The sequence below is a fragment of the Anabrus simplex genome, chromosome 2 (assembly GCF_040414725.1).
Source record: "Anabrus simplex isolate iqAnaSimp1 chromosome 2, ASM4041472v1, whole genome shotgun sequence".
NCBI lineage: Eukaryota > Metazoa > Arthropoda > Insecta > Orthoptera > Tettigoniidae > Anabrus > Anabrus simplex.
In genome coordinates, this window is record NC_090266.1 from 1,024,559,264 (window position 1) to 1,024,581,830 (window position 22,567).

Below are 22,567 nucleotides of genomic sequence, written 5' to 3' on the forward strand. Positions count from 1 at the left end.
CTCTTGCAATGTTAACAATCCAATCTTGAAGTTTTCTTAAATTACATTTTTACTAGTTACATAATTTTTGAATCAAAATACTTCTTGCATCTTGCAATGTTCATACAGTTCAATATTTCTTGCCTAAGAAAAATTGTTACACACGTATTTAAGTTAATATTTCTTGCAGTTACATAAAATAATTCCAGTAGAGTCCAGAGTTCCAACCAAAAATGAAATCTTTCAGACACTTATTTCCATTATTGTAGTTCTCCGTCTCACCACATACTACAATAATAATAATAATAATAATAATAATAATAATAATAATAATAATAATAATAATAATAATATTATGTGGCTAATGCTAGCCTGGTGCACCCCTGGAAAGGCAGACCCTCTGACGAAGACGGGCAGCATCTGCCATGTATGGTAAACTACATTTTGTTGTTTATGGAGTACGAGTTGTAGAGCACAAACAACCAGTCCTGAGTCAAGGCAACTAACTGTTTAAGATTAAAATTAAAATCTTTTGACCTGGCAGGGAACTGAACCCAGGGGTTGAAGGGTCAAAGGCCAAGACTCTTGACTACTCAGCCACGTAGCCGGTCATTTCAGAGGATGAACTGATATTTATGAATACAAAAATTTTCTGGAAAGATGGCAGAATTATGTTGATAGAAGGGGACAACATTTTTAATACATCTTGTGGCAATTTACTTTTTGATTTTATTGTAATATGCAAGGACAGAAATCATTACAAATTGCATTACATCATCAGAAATTTTTATAATAAAAAAACCAGGCAAGTTGACCATGCGGTTAGGGGCGCGCAGCTGTGAGCTTGTATCCGGGAGATAGTGAGTTCAAACCCCACTGTCGGCAGCCATGAATACGATTTTCCGTCGTTTCCCATTTTAATACAAAGCAAATGCTGGATCTGTACCTTAATTAAGGCCACAGCCGTTTCCTTCCCACTCCTAGACCTTTCTTATCCCATTGTTGCCATAAGACCTATCTGTATCGAATTCATCATTTTCATTTCCCCTTCCTTGTCCAGCTTCTGCTTCTCCACCATTACCTCTCCTTTCACCACTCCTCTTCAGTAATTGTATTCCAATCCAGTCTTCTTTTTCTTATTCTGTTCTTGACAGAGTCCAGCAATCGTGTTCTGGGCCTCCCTCTTGCCCTCTTTCCTTTTGTCTTGGCCTTGAACTTGGTATCCTTCCCTCCTCCATCCTCATAACATGTCCAAACCATCTCAATTTATTCTTCTTTATCCTATCACTCAATTTTTCTACCCCTATCTCTTTTCTGACCTCAACATTTCTTATTCTGTCTGTTTCTCTTTGTCTTCCTTACCATACTCCTCAGGAACTTCATCTCATTGGCCTGAATTTTACTCTCATTTCTTGCTGTCAAAATCCAAGTCTCTGATGAATGTATGGGTATAGTACATCTTTTACATTATCTTTTTACATTTCATAGGAACTTCTCTGTTCCACACCAGGTTCCTTACATTCAGGTAGAATGTATTTCCCACTTGTACCCTTCTGCTGATCTCTCCTTAACCAACCTTGTTTCTTGCATTATTTCACTTCCCAAATATTTGAAGTATCAACAACCTCAAGGTTTCGTCGCCCAATACTAATGATTCCTTTTCCTTCTCTTTCACGTCTTGTCATCACCACTGTATTGCTCTTCTCCACATTGATTTTCATACCATATTTCTCAATATTTTCATTTAAAGCCTTTAGTTGGATTTGCACTTCTGTATTGTTGACTCCCCAGATCACTTTGTCATCTGCAAACAGCAATATTTTCATATCCTCTCCGTACCTTGCCTTTTTTTTTTTTTTTTTTTTTTTTTCCTTTCTTTAGAATTTCATCCATAACCAGTATAAATAAAAGTGGAGATAGTACACTTCCCTGTTTAGTCCAGTTTGATTTCTAAACCAGTCTGTTCTACCCAGTGGAGTCTGGACACAACTGGAACAATTCTTATTCATTGCTTTCACTAGTTCCCTCGATTGCCTTCCACATCCCTTTCTTTCCAGGATTTCTCACACCTTTTCTCTATTAACACTATTGTATGCCATTGCTTTCACTAGTTCCCTCGATTGCTTTCCACATCCTTTTCTTTGCAGGGTTTCCCCACACATTTTCTCTATTAACACTATCGTATGCCTTCTCTAGATCAAGGCATACCATCACCAGATATTTTCCATATTCCCACTGTTTTTCCATCAGTAATCTCATGGTAAATATAAGGTATATCGTTGACCTGCCCTGTCTAAATCCATATTGAATTATTTCTTTCAAATTATTTATCAGCATGACCAACCCTCTAACGCTCATGTACCCAGTTCATGCTGTTTCCGACCACCCTGTATTGCCAGGACACCACTATTGCATGGTGCAGCTGATTAAGAGCCTGTGCTGAAGATAAGGCTATAATATATGTAAAAGGATTTCATCATCAAATAGAGGTATTCAGCACTTTCGTTTACTACCTCTTTAATTAAACAATGCATACTTACAATGCCTTCAACAGCCAAACTCTCAATGTGTTCAAGACAGAGTTCAGTAATACATTTTCTCCTCCCCGTTGTATGCTTCATAGTAAGCATCTTTCTGGACCACCGGAGGTATGGCCTGACCTCCAGTGTGAGGAACTATGGGAGCGTTTGTGCTGGTAGTGTGGTCCTATCCAGTAGGGATACTTTATGCCAATCCCGAAGAGACCAGTCAGGATAAAGTTGGGCCCATCTGTACCATGCCCCATGATGTCTAGGTTTGAGAACTGGATCTCGCCATGAGTGTCGAGAGTGAATTTGTGCCTTGCACAATATGTTTCTCACTTGGTCCTATCTTCCAGCTGATGCAGTCTAGTTCAGGTACTAGATGTAGCACAGGGATCTGATTGAAATAGTGTGGAAAGCTTGTGACGTATTACTCTCTCCACTCTAGGTGTGCAATATGTTCCCGCGTCGCAGTGGCCATGACGACGGCTTAGTTCGATAATGCCATACCTCAAAAAAATGTCATTTTTTAGTTATTTATATGGATGGATTGCATTTTTTATGATCTTTTCAGATCTGTAGTGTGTTAAGTCATTTTCCTCCATTTGTGGACGCCATAGCAGATGATGTGTTGTAGAGATAATATAAAACAGTACAACGTACAGTTCAGTAGTTCTACATCTTAGATATCACTGTATTGAATGAAAACTTCCACATTGTTGTTAGCGTAACAAAACAATAACTCAAGATATCGTGGTATTGAATTTAAATTTGTTCCAATGTTTGTCGCTATTTCCCACTATATTTCACTGTTCATTATCAATCAAGTGCTTGTTCTGTGTTGACTGAAAACTCATTTACACAAAGTAATAAAAAAGACAGCTGCAGGAGACGTTTTAAATTAGTGCAGATGGCCTTAGAAATGCCAAGAGTTCTTCAGGTAAGTGAATTTATTAACTGATAAATGTAGGTATGCTACTATAAAATATATTTCATGATATTGGTGAGGGTCTGTAAACCTATATACTAAATTAAGTTACTTACCAACAATTTCAATGAAAGTTATGAAGTGTACAATAGATACAAACACATACCTTCATTAACAGAATCTGTTGTGGTTGTTATCAGCCTAATGCTGAATGCTTGACAATGAAGTCATGCGCTCTCTTGCACCCCAATATTTAGCAGAAAGACTTGATTTCTATTAGAGGTGGACAACAAAGAAAGTGATCTTGATCCTAATTATTTCCATTTAATTTACAGAGAGGGCAGTTTATGTGCATATAAAATATATTATTATTATTATTATTATTATTATTATTATTATTATTATTATTATTATTATTATTATTATTATTATTATTATTATTATTATTGTTGTTGTTGTTGTTGTTATTACCGTATTATTATTATTATTATTATTATTATTATTATTACAGAACCTGAGGGAGAGACAGATAACTAACGATCCAATCCTTATGAAGAAAACTCTGTTGAGTTACTCACCAGAAATCTGCCTAACATTTCAGGTAACTTATCTTGTTCAAGTCTTGTCAAATATTTTTAGTATAAAGAAACAAATGTTATAATTTTTTCTCAATTATCACAAAATATTGCTATATATATAAGAAGCATTTTAAAATAATTTGTAATAAAATTACAGGATGTGAGGAAATAACAGATGTTGAGGAAGCCACCCCCATTGAAGGAACCTTTGGTGAGCTGTTCGCTGGAAATCAATCACACATTAATTTAGGTAACAACACAGTGTTTTGCCTTATACTGGAGGTTACTGATTTTAAATTATTTTAATATTTATATCAGGTTCTTTCTGTAATTAAATATTTTTGTTGTGTAATATGAATCAAAGATTAAAGTCCATTTAATTAAAAAGCAGGAGCTGAGGGGGAGAAAAGAAGTACATCTGCACAGTTGTTTTAAAGGCAGCAGAATATACCAAGTATCATAATTTTATTATTTTTCTCTATAATATTTTTGAAACAAAATCTATCTAGAGTACTTCAGTTAGTTTATGAAACTGTTTTTCTCCCTTCTAGGAGAAGTCAGCACCTCAGATCAAGTTTCAGTACGGCACAGTGCTGATAGTGTTCAAGACAATAAGACTTACATGCCTGAGCGTTTTCTGAGTGACTCAGAGATAGTGATATTCCTGTTAGCCACGAAGAACAAGAACCCAATAGAAATAGCTTGAATGTTTTTTGATTCCCTGAATGGTAATTCAAAAACTGATGGTAGAAACAATTGTGGGAAAAGTATTTGAGACGAAACAAAATGGGTTAAAAAATTACTAAAAGAAAGAGAAATTTGGATGAATCATACACCAGTGTAGTAGGGAAAGTAGTGCCTGCTAGACATGCTAAGCCTGCTTGCAGTTACAAATGCAGGTTAAAATGTACTGAAAACATATTTCCAGAACAAGGAGAAAACCTTCTAAAACAGTTCTGGGCAATGGGTGATGAAAACAGGAGAAGGGACTTCTTGGCTAAACACATGTCTGCTGTTGTACCTAAGTACAGATACCCAAAGAATGATAGTTCTCGGTCTCATGGACTGAATTTTGCATATTATTTTGAGACAGGCAGAAGTAGATTTAGAGTCTGCAAGAAATATTTCATGAGCTCCTTAGATATAAGTAACACTACAATCAAAACTCTCCAGAAGAAAACATCCGAAGAGGGTATGATAGAAGAAGGGAAAACACAAGAATCACAAACAAATAGATGCATCCATTAAATGTGGCGTAAGAGAACATATCAACTCATTTCCACACATACCATCTCATTATTGCAGGGCCGAAAGTAGAAAAGTTTATTTAGAGATCGGGTCAGCTAGGAAGATGTTTGGCAGTGCATGCGCACTTTGGACTCTCCCGCGTAGCGCGTCCCCTCCTAACAGAGCTCCTGCTACAAGGACAGTTCAGTGCATAAGTTTACACTCAGCTGTCACACGCTGCTTTCTAATTTCTCGTTGTGTAGTAACTGTGGTTAGTGGTGGTGTACGTTAGGCCTATCTGTGACAGTATGGAAGGCGTTAAAAGTAGCCTGCATCGTAAGGTGCTAAAGGGTCAGACTCGTGCAGCAATCTTCAACGTTATAGACTTTATGGAAACGGAGGCAATGGAAGAAATGTTCTTGATAGATTGTAAGGAAGTGCAGTAAAGAGTAGCAGCAGCTGTTGGAGTGTCAGGAAGTTCTGTGGCACGAATTAAGAGCGAAAAACGAAAAGCGATAGAATTAGGAAAACCTATGGATAGTCTGTTTGAAACACCAAACAAGAACAGAATGCACACGAAGAATATTACTGGACTGGACGACTTTGAGGAAGGTGCCGTACGTCGTATTGTTAACCACTTTTATTTAGATGAAAAATGTTTACCTGCAGTTTCAAAAATTCGTGCCAAGTTAGACAAAGACTTAAAGTTCAAATGATCCAGTACTAGTGTCAAGCGAATCCTTCGATCATTAGGTTATCATTGGAAAATAACTAACACTAACAAGCGCATCCTAATGGAAAAACATGACATAAAATACAAAAGATTTGTTTATTTTTTAAAATGCCCAGTATCGGGCCTATAGTGTACACGGATGAAAGCTATATGCATACGTCCCAATATCCAGCAAAGGCTGGTCTGATAATTCAATATCCGATATATCAGCACCCATGTCAAAAGGAAAAAGACTTATAGTTGTACATGCTGGCGGTGAAATGAGTTTCATCAAGAACTGTCTGCTAATCTGGAAGTCTGGCACCAAGAGTGGCGACTTCCACGATGACGTGAATAGTGAAAAAAAAATTTTAGTGGGTGAACGATATGCTTATTCCTAATCTTCCACCTCGAAGTTTCTCGTGATTGACTACGTGTCATATCACAACAAGGAAGTAGATCGTGCTCCAACCTTCAGCTCACGTAAAGTGACGATGATCTCCTGGCTAGTGAATAGGAACATTCCACACCGTGAGATGATCTACAAACACGAGCTTTTTCTGCTTATCAAATTGCACAAGCCGGCACGCAAAACCTACATCCTAGATGAACTCGTGGAACAGTACGGACACTCTGTCCTTCGACTGCCCCTATATCAGCCTGAATTAAACAGCATTGAAATAATGTGGGCAAAAGTGAAGAACTGGGTAGCTTCTCACTATTGACGATGTAGAGAAAGTCGCTAGACAGAAATTCGCATCAATATCCGCCGAAAACTGGAAGAGTAAATGTGAACACACAAAGAAGGTGGAGAAAGACTTCATGAGGGATGAGGAACATCTTGAAAACATTATGGAGTCCTTTGCAATCCAGCTGGGAGCCAACGACACCTCATCTGGTGAGGACGACAGAAGTGATGACGGAGGACTCTGGAATTGAAGAGCTGTAGTGGACATCATAAAACAAGTATGTGCTCATTTTGTGAATGTAGTGTCATTATTTTATTATTATTTCAAGTGCCATTTAAGTTATCTTTGTATACATACGCTGTTACCTTTTACTCAGCATATGTAGACCCTTTATGTTGTTTCTTTTTATGAATTATATTTTGTTTCTGTACCTGAGAACAATTATATAATCATATATGTCATATCGTTAAGTCACATTTCTTATTTTACAAGTGAGCAACAAAATATTGGCATTAAGGGGCTAAAGACAAACGATCATATAGTCTAACACTGCTTCCTTGCCTTATAGCAAAAGTACTTATTATTATTATTATTATTATTATTATTATTATTATTATTATTATTATTATTATTATTATTATTATTATTATTATTATTTCGTTTCACCCTCTGTAGGGTATGTTGAATCAATTCTTTCTCTGTGTGTTGTTTTTTTTCTTAGTGCCCAGTATTTCTTCATTCTTTCTGATCGTTTCCCCTTGTCTTCCGAGATAATAGATTTGGCTTTTAATGTAGAGTTGTTTTGGAACCTTATATTTTCTTCTTTAGTTATTACTTTAGCTGTTCGACCGAATAGTGAATTTTCTGTAATTTTCAATTCTGCCAGGTCGTTTTCAGTTTCTTTAAACCAGTTCGGTTTTGTTTTGGGTTACAGAAGAAGTCAAAGATTTGTTCGGTTAATCTATTCAATTTCATTCTAAGGAGAAGATGACTGTAAAAAATTATCCTTCTTCGCATCGTATCTGAGAGTTTTTCAATTTTCTTGTAGTGTGTTTCATTCTTGATGTATAATATCTTATTATTATTATTATTATTATTATTATTATTATTATTATTATTATTATTATTATTATTATTATTATTATTATTATTATTAATATTATTATCAAGTTATTTTACATGACGTGGCTCAGGTTATGAAGCCTGATGTTATAGCAAACTATATTATACACTGTACATCTACAGCATCGCAAAGTTAATTTTACATCAAATTATAATTTAAAGTAAGGACTATGCAAATTGATACATGAAAATGATTTTGACAGCTAATATAATAAGAGGTTAAATTATGTTCTAACACCTTAAATCTATCTATCATCTGTAACACTTCTAAATAAATTCATTTTGGCTAGTTATGTCTGTAATTTACAGCTAGAAGGTAATTCCACTAAATGAAATTCTGGGGAGTGTTACATGTCAGTTATAACAAATATTTTGGGTCAACTGTACGTCGCCACAACACTGAGCGAGAAGGGGAAGTTAGCGTTCTCGCTCCCACGGCTCTGCTTTCTCACTCGCACACTTCCCCTCACCGGGTGTCTTTCTAGATGGCAGTTTGAGTGTTAGCTTGATGTATCATTTGTACGAGGACTGGTGTATTGAAAATGGAAGGGAATATGCAAAGCCTCACCTGTATGATGGTATATTTCAAACTGAGTTTAACATATAATCTTTGTCACCAAAGAAAGATCAGTGTCTTTTATGTGAATCAGCTAAAAATGAAGACCATAGGGAGGAGCTAATTAAAAAGGTTGAAATTCACCACATCAAAAAAAAAAAAAATGTAGAGGAGAAAAACGTGAAGATGTAGAGGAGGCAGTTAAAAATGGAAGTGTGTTTGCTGCTATGACCTGCAAGCTGTCCTTCCAACACCATGTGGAAATATTTCACAGCTTTACTACAAACGACATCTGACGTGCTACAATTTCACATTATATAGCACATATGACAAACAGGGCTATTGCTACATTTGGCATGAAGGAATCCCAAATAGAGGTGCCATTGAGATAGGAAGCTGTGTACCGTATATGATTACCTTAAAACTCACGTTGAAAGATGTGGTACTATACAGCGATAATTGTGCAGGCCAGGATATGAATAAATATCTAATATCAGTTTATTTGCATTGTGTCCATGACTTAAAATTAGTCAGTTCAGTCGTCCACAAATACCTATTGCTCATATCATTGGCCATATCAAATGGCTCTGCTCAGCACCATCATGGGAAAACAGCGGCACATAAATTTGTGAAATTCAGTATTTAAGTTCAAGACAAAAGGCGGAAGAAACTAAACTAGAAATTATTTTTATGAACTAAAGGGGACAGGGGGTTGACAAGGGCTATTTTTGGTTTGTACAGTGTCAGAAGTAAACTACGGCACATAAAATACCTCAGCAAGGAAGTATAAGGCAAATTGGGGGAGAAAATAGACAAATAATTTTTATGGGCTCGAGGGGAGAGGGATGCATTTAATTGCATTTAATAAATTTCTCCAGGCAATAAAGGCTAGAAAACCATTGCAATAAATAAATACTGTTGATGACTACAAGAGATCACAGTATTAATGTTAAAGAAATCACACACGTAGGCTTATCGCATAACTCTCACTCAACACAATTATGCACTGATTTAAAGCCTAAAAACAAACACGTAACAAATAAATAAATACTGTAGATGACTTCACTGCAGAAGTGAGCTGCCGGCAGTTCACAGAGTGAGGGACTACATGAGGCTTGTACCAGAGCAACACAGAAGAAGGAAAATGAAGGAAGGCAACGAAGCGATGGCTGTTTCGGCCGTTGTACTTCCTCCCTACAAATGTATTTATGAGAAAGAAAATGTTTTGTAGTTATTTTAGTAACTCGCAGGCAAAAATGCTTAATCCTTTTTATCTATCTTTCAAAATACATTACTAAGTACAGCGTAATATCCCTGAATCAAGAAGAATTACGGGTGTCTCAGAGGGGGTGTGTTCACTCCTTGTAAGTCCATAAGAGTAGTACTGTTTTATTAACGTGGAATGAGCTATAATAGTTGGTCACACAAAAAATGAAGGCAACATTATGCATGCCACTATTGAAAAAAAAAGGGGGGGGAATGCTTAAGAGTGGGCCTTCACAGTGGACTAGCATAAGTTTAGCTAAGAAAACTTCTTTTATACTGCTTTTCCCACACCTGTGGGGTTGCGAGTGCGAACTGTGTCGCACATGTGTATTTGTCCCTGTTTTACAGCTGGATGCCCTTCCTGGCACCAACCCTATATGGAGGGGTGTAATCACTATTGTGTGTTTCTGTGGTGGTTGGTAGTGTAGTGTGTTGTCTGGATGTAAAGAGGAAAGTGTCGGGACAAACACAAACACCCAGTCCCTGGGCCAGAAGAATTAATCAGAGGCGATTAAAATCCCTGACCTGGCCAGGAATCGAACCCGGGACCCTGTGAATCAAAGGCCTCAACACTGACCATTCAGCCAATGAGTTGGACTTAGCAAAGAAAACTGGTCATCCTTATATTGTAAAAGAAATGACATCTGATGACTTTTTTGACTTGAAAAAACTTGCACAGGAAACCGGAAAAATGTCGGCATTAATGTAAACAATGAAAAAGTGCCATGGTCAGATATAAAATGCATTAAAGTTACGCAGGAACATCCCAGTTTTGTGCTGTATAAAACTTCTTATGGGGACGAAGAAGTCAAGATGTTCAACGTAAGACATAGAACGAGGGGAAGAAATGAGAAACGCGTAGAACAACATGCATTTACAGGACCCCAAAAAATTATTAAGGCCAAGAAAATGAACTTGATTGCCTATGTGAAATGGGTGTTGTCCCTAAGAATCACTGGACATTTTATCAAGGTCTCCTTGAAGCCGTAGGGGAAAATGATCATATGCAAGATGATATTACAGGTGAGGATGGTGAATGTTGATGAGCATGAAAGTAAATTAATGGACATCACTTCAATTCAATATGATTATAACTAACAAAATAAACAGACCAACTCCAAATTATTATTATTTAAGTGAACAACACTTCAGTTCAATAAGATGATAACAAAGAAAAAAGAAATAATTACAAGGTTTTATATAGGCTTTTGGGCTTGTACCGTGTCAAGAAAATAAGGTGAAATTCTTATCGTTTCGCAGAAAACTGTGCTCTGCTTTCTCAGAAGAATTCTCGACTGTCCACGAGAAAGGCTTCTTAAACAATGACACTTTTGAATTTGGAATGTTATAATAGAAGTAGAAGTGGAAATGATACTTACATTCACCACCAGATGGCCCCCAGGACGTGGCACAACGCTAGCGTTCGAAGCGGAAGCCGACCGAACCATCCCAATCAGACTAAGCGGTTCACATAACGTGTTTATGTAACATATGACAGGTGTAAGATATAGATATAAGCCTGGAATGAAACATCTGGCGACGAGGAATGTACGAATTTGGAAAAAAACACCGAGACGAAATAACAGTAGTGAAGGGGCAGTATGGTCAGTATGCCAAGACGAATTCAGGCATGCTTCAGTACAAGAGGACATATTACCCATTACTTGTGTATGCTTTATTCAGTAACTCAAATTGAGAAAGCAAAGCTGTATTGTTGTAGAAGCTCTCATTTGTTGTTTAGCTGGGCAATAAATAACGCTGATAAAGTACCTCTGTACGTCTCTTTTGATTTTTTTGTAAAGAGTCAGAAACTCTTTAGTCCGAGGTGATGATGTGTGTATCTTGTTCCCCTGATGGCTACTTTCTGCTTGTGTATTACACTTCAGAATTTCATAAGATTTATTCTGAATGATAACTGACCTCAGATTTACTTTAATAAAATTAACTTAATTGTCTGTGGTAGCACTAATCTCACATCTGAATAAAAGTTGAGTGGAAATTCACCACACATTTTTGCTCATTATTCTTCTCTCTGTAGTGGTCATGGCCTTAATTAAGGAACTGCTCCAGCATTTGCCTGGCATGAAAATAGGAAACCATGGAAAACCATCTTCCGGGCTGCCGACGGTGGAGTTTGAGCCCACTATGTCCCGAATGCAAGCTCACAGCTGCGCGACCCTAACTGCACAGCTAACTCGCTCAGTTGTTTAACAGATATTTAATACAAATTTGTAGACTCAAATTAAGTTCCAGTTTACTGTTTTCTAAACATACTTGCACTTGGTGGAAGTCCAAACAGACACATTGGATGTTGCAATTAGCAGCCACTCGATGTACACTCAACCACACAAAAATTGGCCGACAAATATTTAATTTGATACATTCTCAAAACAAGGATATTTGTAAACTGTGGAAAGTCAGTGCCCAAAGAGTTGATACTTAGAATCCTAACACATGCACAATATTTTCATCCTACTTCAAACGAGGATTTTGGAAGAAAGTCATCTTTTGCAATGGCCAAATTTTGTGCAATTGTTTGTACATATATGTTAGGTTAAGCATTGATATGTTTGCATATTTCTCTCTCCTGCCTGACGTTTAGTCCTTGAATTGTGTACTGTACACGTTTCTTAATTCTGATGTAGTTGAATAGTACAATAGTGTGGACTCTAATATGGCACCAGTATCATATATGTTTGGATTGAATTGAACTAAGTCATTAACGGGTTAGCGGAAGAATGTTGTTCTTTTGAAATTGGCACAGAATTTTATTGCATATGAAATGAATGGTTCTAGAATATAACCTCATATAATTTCAAAGAGTTCATTTCATTCTAATACCACCTTCTTTTTTAATGAACTTTAATAATGTGTTTTTGTTTTGTTTTAATAAATAAAGCCAATGTTGAGTGGTTGGATTCAGGCAGCAGTTTTGAATGAGTTCTTTCCCAGTCGTTGCTATTTATAATTACAGCTGCATATTTTGATTTTCATATTTCCTCCAACACAGGACACCATCACCCCGGAGAAAGCGGAGAGAACGTTCTCCAACTCCACGACCATGCAAGATACACGTTGGGAGACTAACTCGCAATGTTACTCGTGAGCATGTTGTGGAAATTTTCCAAACATATGGGACAGTAAAAAGTGTGGAGTTCCCTGTGGACAGACTACATCCCAATACAGGACGGGGCTTTGCATATATTGAATTTGAAACTCCTAATGAGGCCGAAAATGCTATGAGACACATGGATGGAGGTAAGATCTGATAATTGTAATTCTGAAGAAATAATCTTTATTAGAATTTTTCTAAAAATTTGTGTGTGTGAATTTCTTATCTCATTTATGTATTCTTTTCAATTGCTGGTCCTAGCAATTGGGATACCAGTTATGTAGGGAGAGGGAGAGCTGCTAATGCTCAGAAAGCAACATTGGAGGCATATACATTCTCTGCCAGAAAAACCTGATAAGGTACCGTATATATCCGATTATAAGACAAAGTATTTATTCAGATTTCTCATGTCATGCATTAGAGGGTCATACTGCATTCGAGATGTAATGGTGCTGGTGGTGGTGGTGGTGGTGGTGGTGGTGGTGGTGGTGGTGGTGGTGGTGGTGGTGGTGGTGGTGGTGGTGGTGATGTAAATTTAAGGTATATGCTCAATACATGGATGAGTGAAATTAGTAATATTGGTTCTGTGGTACTTTTAACAAAGCTTGTAAGAAAAACAGAAGTGGCCAATGATATTTTGCATACTTGTTATTGTGTTAGAAAGAAAGCAACTAGACTGGTCTTATTGTTGACTCAGAGTTCTAAGGAGACGTAAATTCATTATCAACATTTTATTTTCAGTTTGTCATTAGTTTCATGTAAAAATTATGAAGTTATCATATGAGGGTTGTAAATTTTAAGAAGTGGCAGCACAGATATTCATCAAGAGTTTATTGCAGTCATCAGCAAAATTCCATTACATCCTTTCAGTATAATTACCAACGAAGTTCTGGACCTTATGCCAAACGTGTGGTAGCCTTAGGTTGCCATCACTGAGGTGGTCTCAGTTCATCACAGTGCTGTAGCATCCTACTGCTCAGAGCACTGATGGAATATCAGAAAACCTGATGCCTTGGAGAAGTTCTTTCAACAGAGGGAACAAATCAAAGTCACAAGGACACGTATCAGAGAACATGGAAGAGGTTCCAAGACTTCTGAACACCACCTGCGCAACATGATAGTCGTTGCTTCTGCCACATGGCAGCGCACATTGACATGCAAGATGCAAAGTGAATTGTCCCTCAAGAAATGTGGACATTTCCAACTAATAGCCAGATACAAGTGGTGCTCAAGGTAATAGTACTGTTTCCGCACCAGCCCCGGGGTCCTGACAGGAATGTGGAGTGGAGTGAGTAAACCGTTGATGACAGAGGACTGTACTCATCATCAACATCATCGTTTCCCCTTTTCCAGCTGACATCGGTGGATCAAATATGGTTCCTCTCCACTTTGTTATGTCTTTCCACTATTCCTTATCCAACAGCATACTATAATATTAAAAACTGCACTTGCCTTAAAGTAGCATGTTGCTTATGGAGAATCCTATTCTTCTTCTTCTTCTGCCTCACTTTCCGTACTTGACTCTTCAGATCCACTGGAGAAATCACTACTACCATCCAGACGTAGTACTATACTGTCAGTGACATCAAAATCAAATCAAAATCACTTTGTTTGCAAATGAGGTGTCTACCTCGGTGGCAAATGGTACACAAAAGTACATTATTATCAAGCACTAAATTTTAAATTAACAAGAGAAGAAGATATTTTCCTAAAATACAGTATTATACAATTTACACTAACAATTTTTCAATTGAACACACAGCTCATCTATATACACTGACTGACAGAGCAAATGCAACACCAAGAAGGAGTGGTCAGAACTTTATGCCAATTGCAGGGTAGACTGACATCACTGAGGTATGCTCATGATGTGAAATGCGCCGCTGTGCTGCGCACGTAGCGAACGATAAATGGGACACGGCGTTGGCGAATGGCCCACTTCGTACTGTGATTTCTCAGCCGACAGTCATTGTAGAACGTGTTGTCGTGTGCCACAGGACACGTGTATAGCTAAGAATGCCAGGCCGCCGTCAACGGAGGCATTTCCAGCAGACAGACGACTTTACGAGGGGTATGGTGATCGGGCTGAGAAGGGCAGGTTGGTCGCTTCGTCAAATCGCAGCCGATACCCATAGGGATGTGTCCACGGTGCAGCGCCTGTGGCGAAGATGGTTGGCGCAGGGACATGTGGCACGTGCGAGGGGTCCAGGCGCAGCACGCGAGGATCGGCACATCCGCCGCCAAGCGGTGGCAGCCCCGCACGCCACGTCAACCGCCATTCTTCAGCATGTGCAAGACACCCTGGCTGTTCCAATATCGACCAGAACAATTTCCCGTCGATTGGTTGAAGGAGGCCTGCACTCCCGGCGTCCGCTCAGAAGACTACCATTGACTCCACAGCATAGACGTGCACGCCTGGCATGGTGCCGGGCTAGAGCGACTTGGATGAGGGAATGGCGGAACGTCGTGTTCTCCGATGAGTCACGCTTCTGTTCTGTCAGTGATAGTCACCACAGACGAGTGTGGCGTCGGCGTGGAGAAAGGTCAAATCCGGCAGTAACTGTGGAGCGCCCTACCGCTAGACAACGCGGCATCATGGTTTGGGGCGCTATTGCGTATGATTCCACGTCACCTCTAGTGCGTATTCAAGGCACGTTAAATGCCCACCGCTACGTGCAGCATGTGCTGCGGCCGGTGGCACTCCTGTACCTTCAGGGGCTGCCCAATGCTCTGTTTCAGCAGGATAATGCCCGCCCACACACTGCTCGCATCTCCCAACAGGCTCTACGAGGTGTACAGATGCTTCCGTGGCCAGCGTACTCTCCGGATCTCTCACCAATCGAACACGTGTGGGATCTCATTGGACGCCGTTTGCAAACTCTGCCCCAGCCTCGTACGGACGACCAACTGTGGCAAATGGTTGACAGAGAATGGAGAACCATCCCTCAGGACACCATCCGCACTCTTATTGACTCTGTACCTCGACGTGTTTCTGCGTGCATCGCCGCTCGCGGTGGTCCTACATCCTACTGAGTCGATGCCATGCGCATTGTGTAACCTGCATATCGGTTTGAAATAAACATCGATTATTCATCCGTGCCGTCTCTGTTTTTTCCCCAACTTTCATCCCTTTCTAACCACTCCTTCTTGGTGTTGCATTTGCTCTGTCAGTCAGTGTATCTATATACACTATGTGATCAAAAGTATCCGGACACCTGGCTGAACATGACGTACAAGTTCGTGGCGCCCTCCATCGGTAATGCTGGAATTCATTATGGTGTTGGCCCACCCTTAGCCTTGATGTCGCAGGCATACTTTCAATCAGGTGCTCAAAGTTTGCTTGGAGAATGGCAGCCCATTCTTCACGAAGTGTTGCACTGAGGAGAGGTAGCGATGTCGGTCGGTGAGGCCTGGCACGAAGTCGGCGTTCCAAAACATCCCAAAGGTGTTCTATAGGATTCAGGTCGGAACTCTGTGCAGGCCAGTCCATTACAGGGATGTTATTGTCGTGTAACCACTCCGCCACAGGCCGTGCATTATGAACAGGTGCTCGATCGTGTTGAAAGATGCAATCGCCATCCCCGAAGTGCTCTTCAACAATGGGAAGCAAGAAGGTGCTTAAAACATCAATGTAGGCCTGTGCTGTGATAGTGCCACGCAAAACAACAAGGAGTGCAAGCCCCCTCCATGAAAAGCACGACCACACCATAACACCACCGCCTCCGAATTTTACTGTTGGCACTACACATGCTGGCAGATGACGTTTACTGGACATTCGCCATACCCACACCCTGCCATCGGATCGCCACATTGTATACCGTGATTTGTCGCTCTACACAATGTTTTTCCACTGTTCAATTGTCCAATGTTTACGCTCCTTACACCAAGCGAGGCGTCATTTGGCATTGACCTGCGTGATGTGTGGCTTATGGGCAGCCGCTCGAACGTGAAATCCAACTTTTCTCACCTCCCGCCGAACTGTCATAGTACTTGGAGTGGATCCTGATGCAGTTTGGAATTCCCGTGTGATGGTCTGGATAGATGCCTGCTTATTACACTTGACGACCCTCTTCAAATGTCGGCGGTCTCTGTCAGTCAACAGCCGAGATCAGCCTGTATGCTTTCGTGCTGTACGTGTCCCTTCACATTTCCACTTCACTGTCACATCAGAAACAGTGAACCTAGGGATGTTTAGGGGTGTGGAAATCTCGCGTACAGACTTCTGACACAAGTGACACCCAATCACCTGACCACGTTCGAAGACCCTGAGTTCCGAGGAGCGCCTCATTCTGCTCTCTCACGATGTCGAATAACTACTGAGGTCACTGCTTTGGAGTACCTGGCAGTAGGCGGCAGCACAATGCACCTAAGATGAAAAACGTATGTTTTTGGGGGTGTCCGGATACCTTTGATCACATAGTGTATATAAAATAACATGTCCTGACTGACTGACATTCATCATCGCTGAGCCAAAACTTCTGGACATAAAGAAATGAAACTTTGGGGATACATTTATATTAGGGTGTAGGTGCTCACTAAGGGAGGATTTTTGGATATTCCGGTGCTAAGGGGATGAAAAGGGGGGTGAATTTTTAAAATGAGGATATCTATATCTCAAAAACTTAATAGTTTACAGACGTAAAAATTGGTATTTAGAATCTCCTTTAAAAATAAACACTTTTTTCTTTTCGGAAAATCCCATTAAGGGGGAGAAAAATGGGGGCAAATAGGTTGAACCCCTTTCATGAGGAGACTTACATCTCAAAAACTGAAGATGTTACAGACATGAAAATTGGTATTTGGATCCTCCTTTGAAAATAAAGAAACACGTATTTTTGTGTTTTTGGATAATCCGATTAATAGGGGGTGAACAGGAGTGACAAACGGGGTGAATTTTTAGAAAGACTATATCTGCAATTTACCTCAGACATGTAACATATTACAGATTTGAAAACTGGTATTTGGTATTTCCTGTAAAAGTAAAGAAACAAATATTTTTTCAAAAAATCCACGAAAGGGGAACTGAAAAAGGGAGTGAATTTTTAAAATTAGCATATCTACAGTGTATCTCAAAAACTGAACATGTTGCAGACGTGAAAATTGGTAATTGGAATCTCCTTTAAAAATAAGGAAAAACGTATTCATTTGTTTTTGGAAAAAACCTTTAACGTGGGAAAGAATTGAAAAATTAGTTGTATTATTTGTATGAATATATATATATATATAAAAACTAAAGATGTTACAAACGTGAAAACTGGTATTTGGAATCTCCTTTAAAAATAAAGAAAAACGGTTTTTTTTGGGAAGGGGGGGGGGGGCTGGGTGAAACCAATTTAACGGGTGGGGGTAGAGTGAAAAAGGAGTTGAATTCTTTTCATGAGGATACTTATATCTCAAAAACTGAAGATGTTACAGACATGAACATTTGTATTTGGAATTTTCTTTCAAAGTAAAGAAACACGTAATCTTTTGTCTTTGGAAAATCCACTTAAGGGGGAGAAATGATTGAAAAATTAGTTGAATTCTTTGTACAAGGATACTTATATCTCAAAAGTAAAGATGTTACACACATGAAAATTTGTATTTGGAATCTGCTTTAAAAATAAAGAAACGCGCATTTGTTGAAAATAAGTACATAAGGAGTTAAAATATATTTATCAGGCTACTTTATCTTAAAAACTGAAGCTGTTACAGACGTGAAAGTTGGAATTTTGAATTTCCTTTCAAAATAAAGAAATGCATATTTTTTGTTTTCCGAAAGTCCACTTAAGGCGGGAGAGGGGTGGAAAGAATTGAGGAAGAAGAAGTTGAATTATTCTTATGAGTATACATTTATCTCAAAAACTGAAGGTGTTACAGATGTACAGACATGAAAACTGGTATTTAGAATCTCCTTTAAAAATAATTAAACACGTATTTTTTTGTTTTTGGAAAATCCAGTTAAGGGGCTGAAAAGAATTTGAAAAGCGGGTGAATTTTTAAGATGAGTACCGGTACCTGCAAATCCACATTATATGTCAAAAACTTAACATGTTAGAGACAAGAAACTTGGTATTTTAAAAGTCCTTTAAAAATACAGGAACATGTACCTTTTTGTTTTCGGAGAAGGCACTTAATGGGGGGGTGAAAAGAAGTGAAAAATAGTTGAATTATTTTTTATGAGGATACTTACATCTTAAAAACTGAAGATGTTACAGATGTGAAAAATTGATATTTGGAATCTTCTTTAAAATTAAAGAAACATGTGTTTTTGTTTTCGGAAAATATACTTAGATGGCGATGGGAGTGGGGGAAAGACTGACCAAGAGGTCGAATTCTTTTTATGGGGATAATTATGTATATCTCAAAAACTGATGATGTTATAGATGTTGGAATAGGTATTTGGAATCTCCTTAAAAAATAAAGGAACATGTATTTATTTTTTCAACTTGAGAGAAGACTGTTTCTCACATGTACAGTTCTATGTCGCATGGTCGTCTTAGCCCCAAAAGGTAATACCACAAACATGGTTTAAAAGAATTTCTGTGGTAAATGAAACTCAGTTTTTGGGTGAGTTTTTATACTTTAGGAATCTTCAGATAATGTCTTAGTACAATGCCGAGAAATGATTACTTTGATCATATTATGAAATCCATGCGAGCAAAGCCGCGGGTAATTGCTAGTCCTTAATAAATTTATATTATTTACAAAATTCTACTCATATCTTCTGTACTTACTAACATAATTAACTCATATACAGTATGTGGAATTACTTCAAATTATGCTATATAACTGCTTTTAGATTAACATTGCATTTATTTATTTGTTGTACCCATTTTGGAACCTAAAAGCATAATGACCTGCTGCGTCTTAAGCAGAGCCCCTTTTGCCACCGCTTTTCAGAGTTCCTGAAGGGCCTTCACAGCTACCGTAGTGGTTCCAAGGCCCTAAAAGTCTCCACTGTACTTTACTTCCCCTTCTTCAGCTGTCCAGTGTCCATAGACCGGGGGATGGAATTAATTTATTCACAGAAATACTGTATTTACAATAACCTGCATAGGTCGAATGCCCTCTTAACATTTATATTCTCTGTTGCTGTTTATTCTTTTCTTGAGTATCTGGACAGATTTTGGAAAAGGATCAAACACTACCCCTGGTAAACTGTTCCACTCCTTCACGCCCTTCCCAGTGAATGAAAATTTACCCCAATCGCTTCTGCTAAAATCCCTTCTAATTTTATACTTGTGGTCAACCCTGCCGATGTAATTATTTTCCAATTGAAGCCTCTCATGGATTTTCCCCCCTATGCTTCCTTTCCTGTATAGGCTCTATATACGTAGGTGGTTTGAAAAATTCTCGGAATGTACTAGAATTAAGTATCTTACCTCGATGAAACTGCTTTTATTTTTCAACATAGTCTCCCTGTAGACTAATGCATTTGGTCCAGCGATGTTCCAATGTCTTGATATTATCTCGAAAATGAGATTCCTCCAGGCCTGCAAAATACCTCTCCAATTCGGCTGTCAGTTCTTCCCTTGTAGAAAATCTCCGTCCACCAAGGAAAATTTTCAGCTTGGGGAATAGATGAAAGTCTGATGGTGCCAAATCAGGTGAATAAGGTGGATGTGGCAACAATTCGTACCCCAGTTCATGAAGTTTTGCCATGGCAATAACACTTGTGTGCAGCGGAGCGTTGTCCTGATGAAAGATGACCTTATTCCTTGCCAAACCAGGCCTTGTTTCGCGTATCTTTTCCCGTAGTTGGTCTAGGAGGTTTGCATAGTATTGCCCCGTAATTGTTTGGCCAGTATGAAGATAATCTATCAGCAGAATGCCTTTTGCATCCCAGAATACTGAGGCCATGACATTTCCGGCCGAACACACTGCCTTTGCTTCTCTTTGGTGGTGGTGAATGAGCATGTTTCCACTGCTTTGACTGCTGTTTTGTCTCTGGGGTATAGTAGTGGACCCAAGTTTCATCTGTAGTCACAAACCGGTGCAAAAAATCTTGTTGGTTGCACTGAAAATGGGCCAGACTTTGTTCGGACATTTCCAATCTGGTGCGTTTATTGTCCAATGTCAAGAGCCGCGGCACCCATCTTGCGGATAATGTTTTCATACCCAATTCTTCGGTTAAAATATAATATACCCATTCAGAAGACATCCCTACAGCTTCAGCAATCTCCCGCACTTTCAGCCGACGATCCTCCATGACCATTTTATGCACTTTTGCGATAAATTCTGGGCTCGTAACACTTTTTGGCCATCCACTACGCGGATCATCGTCCAAGCTCTCCCGACCAAATTTAAACTCGCTGGTCCACTTGGCAACAGTTGAAAATGAAGGAGCGGAGTCCCCCAGTGTGTTCTGAAAGTCGGCATGAATTTCCTTTGTTTTCATACCTTTCTTTACAAAGTATTTAGTCATTGCTCGAATCTCAGTTTTTTCCATTGTTACAAATCACTACGCAGGAACAACAGCAAAGAGTTGTCACTACCACACTCCTGCAGCTGGAGCACTGACGCGCCACGTGTTCACTCACAAAGGATGTGTGATTATTGCGCGGGAACCTCGTTGCACTGACATCTAGCGGTGATTCCGAGAACTTTTCAAACCATCCTCGTAATCCTATAAGTCTAATTTTCTCCTGAACTACGCTGTTATAAATCTTGCTGCTTTCCTCTGCATGCCATCTATTTCTTTTATTGGGTATTCCTGGTGAGGATCCCAAACACTGTTTGCATATTCCAATAATGCACAAACCATACTTAAGTAAATTTTGTCTTTTAATTCTTTTTTGCATCCTTTAAGTAGCCTCATTTTGACATGTAACGATCTGTATGCTTTCCCAACAATGTCATCAACATGACCCTTCCAGTGCAAATTACTGTCAAATCTCACACCTAAGTATTTGCACTTACCACCTTTCAGGACAATTACCTCATCCAAAGAATATTTAAATTCAGTTTTCAAGCTCCTGTTTGTGAATGTTATAAGAGTTGATTTGCCCCCATTAACCTTCATATTATTCTCTTCAACCCATTGTTGGATACTGTCAAGGTCTCTTTGTAATTCTGAACAATCCTCAATGTTATTTATTTCCCTATAAACAATTGTGTCATTTGCATGCAACCTTATTTTTTATGTTATATTGTTTCCTGAATCATTTCCGTATATTAAGAAAAGTAATGGACTTATTATACTACCCTGTGCAATTCCCTTCCAAACTTTCTCTTCCTGTGATACGTGATTTCCTACTTTGACTTTCTGAACTCTTGAATTTAGAAATGTTCTTATCCAGCGTATAGCCCTTACGTCCAATCCTATTCTCTCCAGTTTCTTTAGTAATATTCCATGTTTCACTCTGGGAAATGCTTTGGAAAGATCTATAGCTATGCAGTCCAAATGGCCTCCTGAATCCAACTGATCTGATATGTCCTGCTGAAATCCTACCAGTTGTGCCTCGCAAACTAATTTCTTTCTAAATCCATACTGGATCCTCATGAAGCAGTTTTTATCTTCACATACCCCTCTGATGTACTTGCCATTAAACACTCCAGTATTTAACAAACTACACTGGTTAGGCTGACTTGTGTAGTTCCCAGGTTTCCTTTTATCACCCTTTCCTTTATAAATTGGTATTATTATAGGTTCCTTCCAAACCTTTTGGTATTATACTATTATTTATGACATAGTCAAAGAGAAATTGTAAATAAGGCACTTTGTACTACCCCATTGTCTTTAATACCTCCCCAGTAATTTGATCACTCTCTGCTGCTTTTCGTTGTTGAAGCAGTTGGATTTCTCTGAAAATATCCTCATTTGTGAATGAGAAGCCTCTTGTTTCCTTATGTGTCTTGCTCTCTCTTTTTTCTATTTTGATTTCTAACTCCTGA

At 38.8% G+C, this 22,567-nt stretch overlaps 1 protein-coding gene across 1 annotated transcript in view; it reads left to right on the forward strand.

Moving 5' to 3' along the window:
* The window catches only part of LOC136863257 (RNA-binding protein with serine-rich domain 1-A), a 142,123-nt gene that overhangs the window by 46,211 nt on the left and 73,345 nt on the right, over positions 1-22,567 (forward strand). Inside the window, exon 5 of the mRNA XM_067139640.2 lies at positions 12,590-12,837. Coding sequence (XP_066995741.2) covers positions 12,590-12,837 — 248 coding nt within the window. The remainder of the gene's footprint in view (positions 1-12,589; positions 12,838-22,567) is intronic.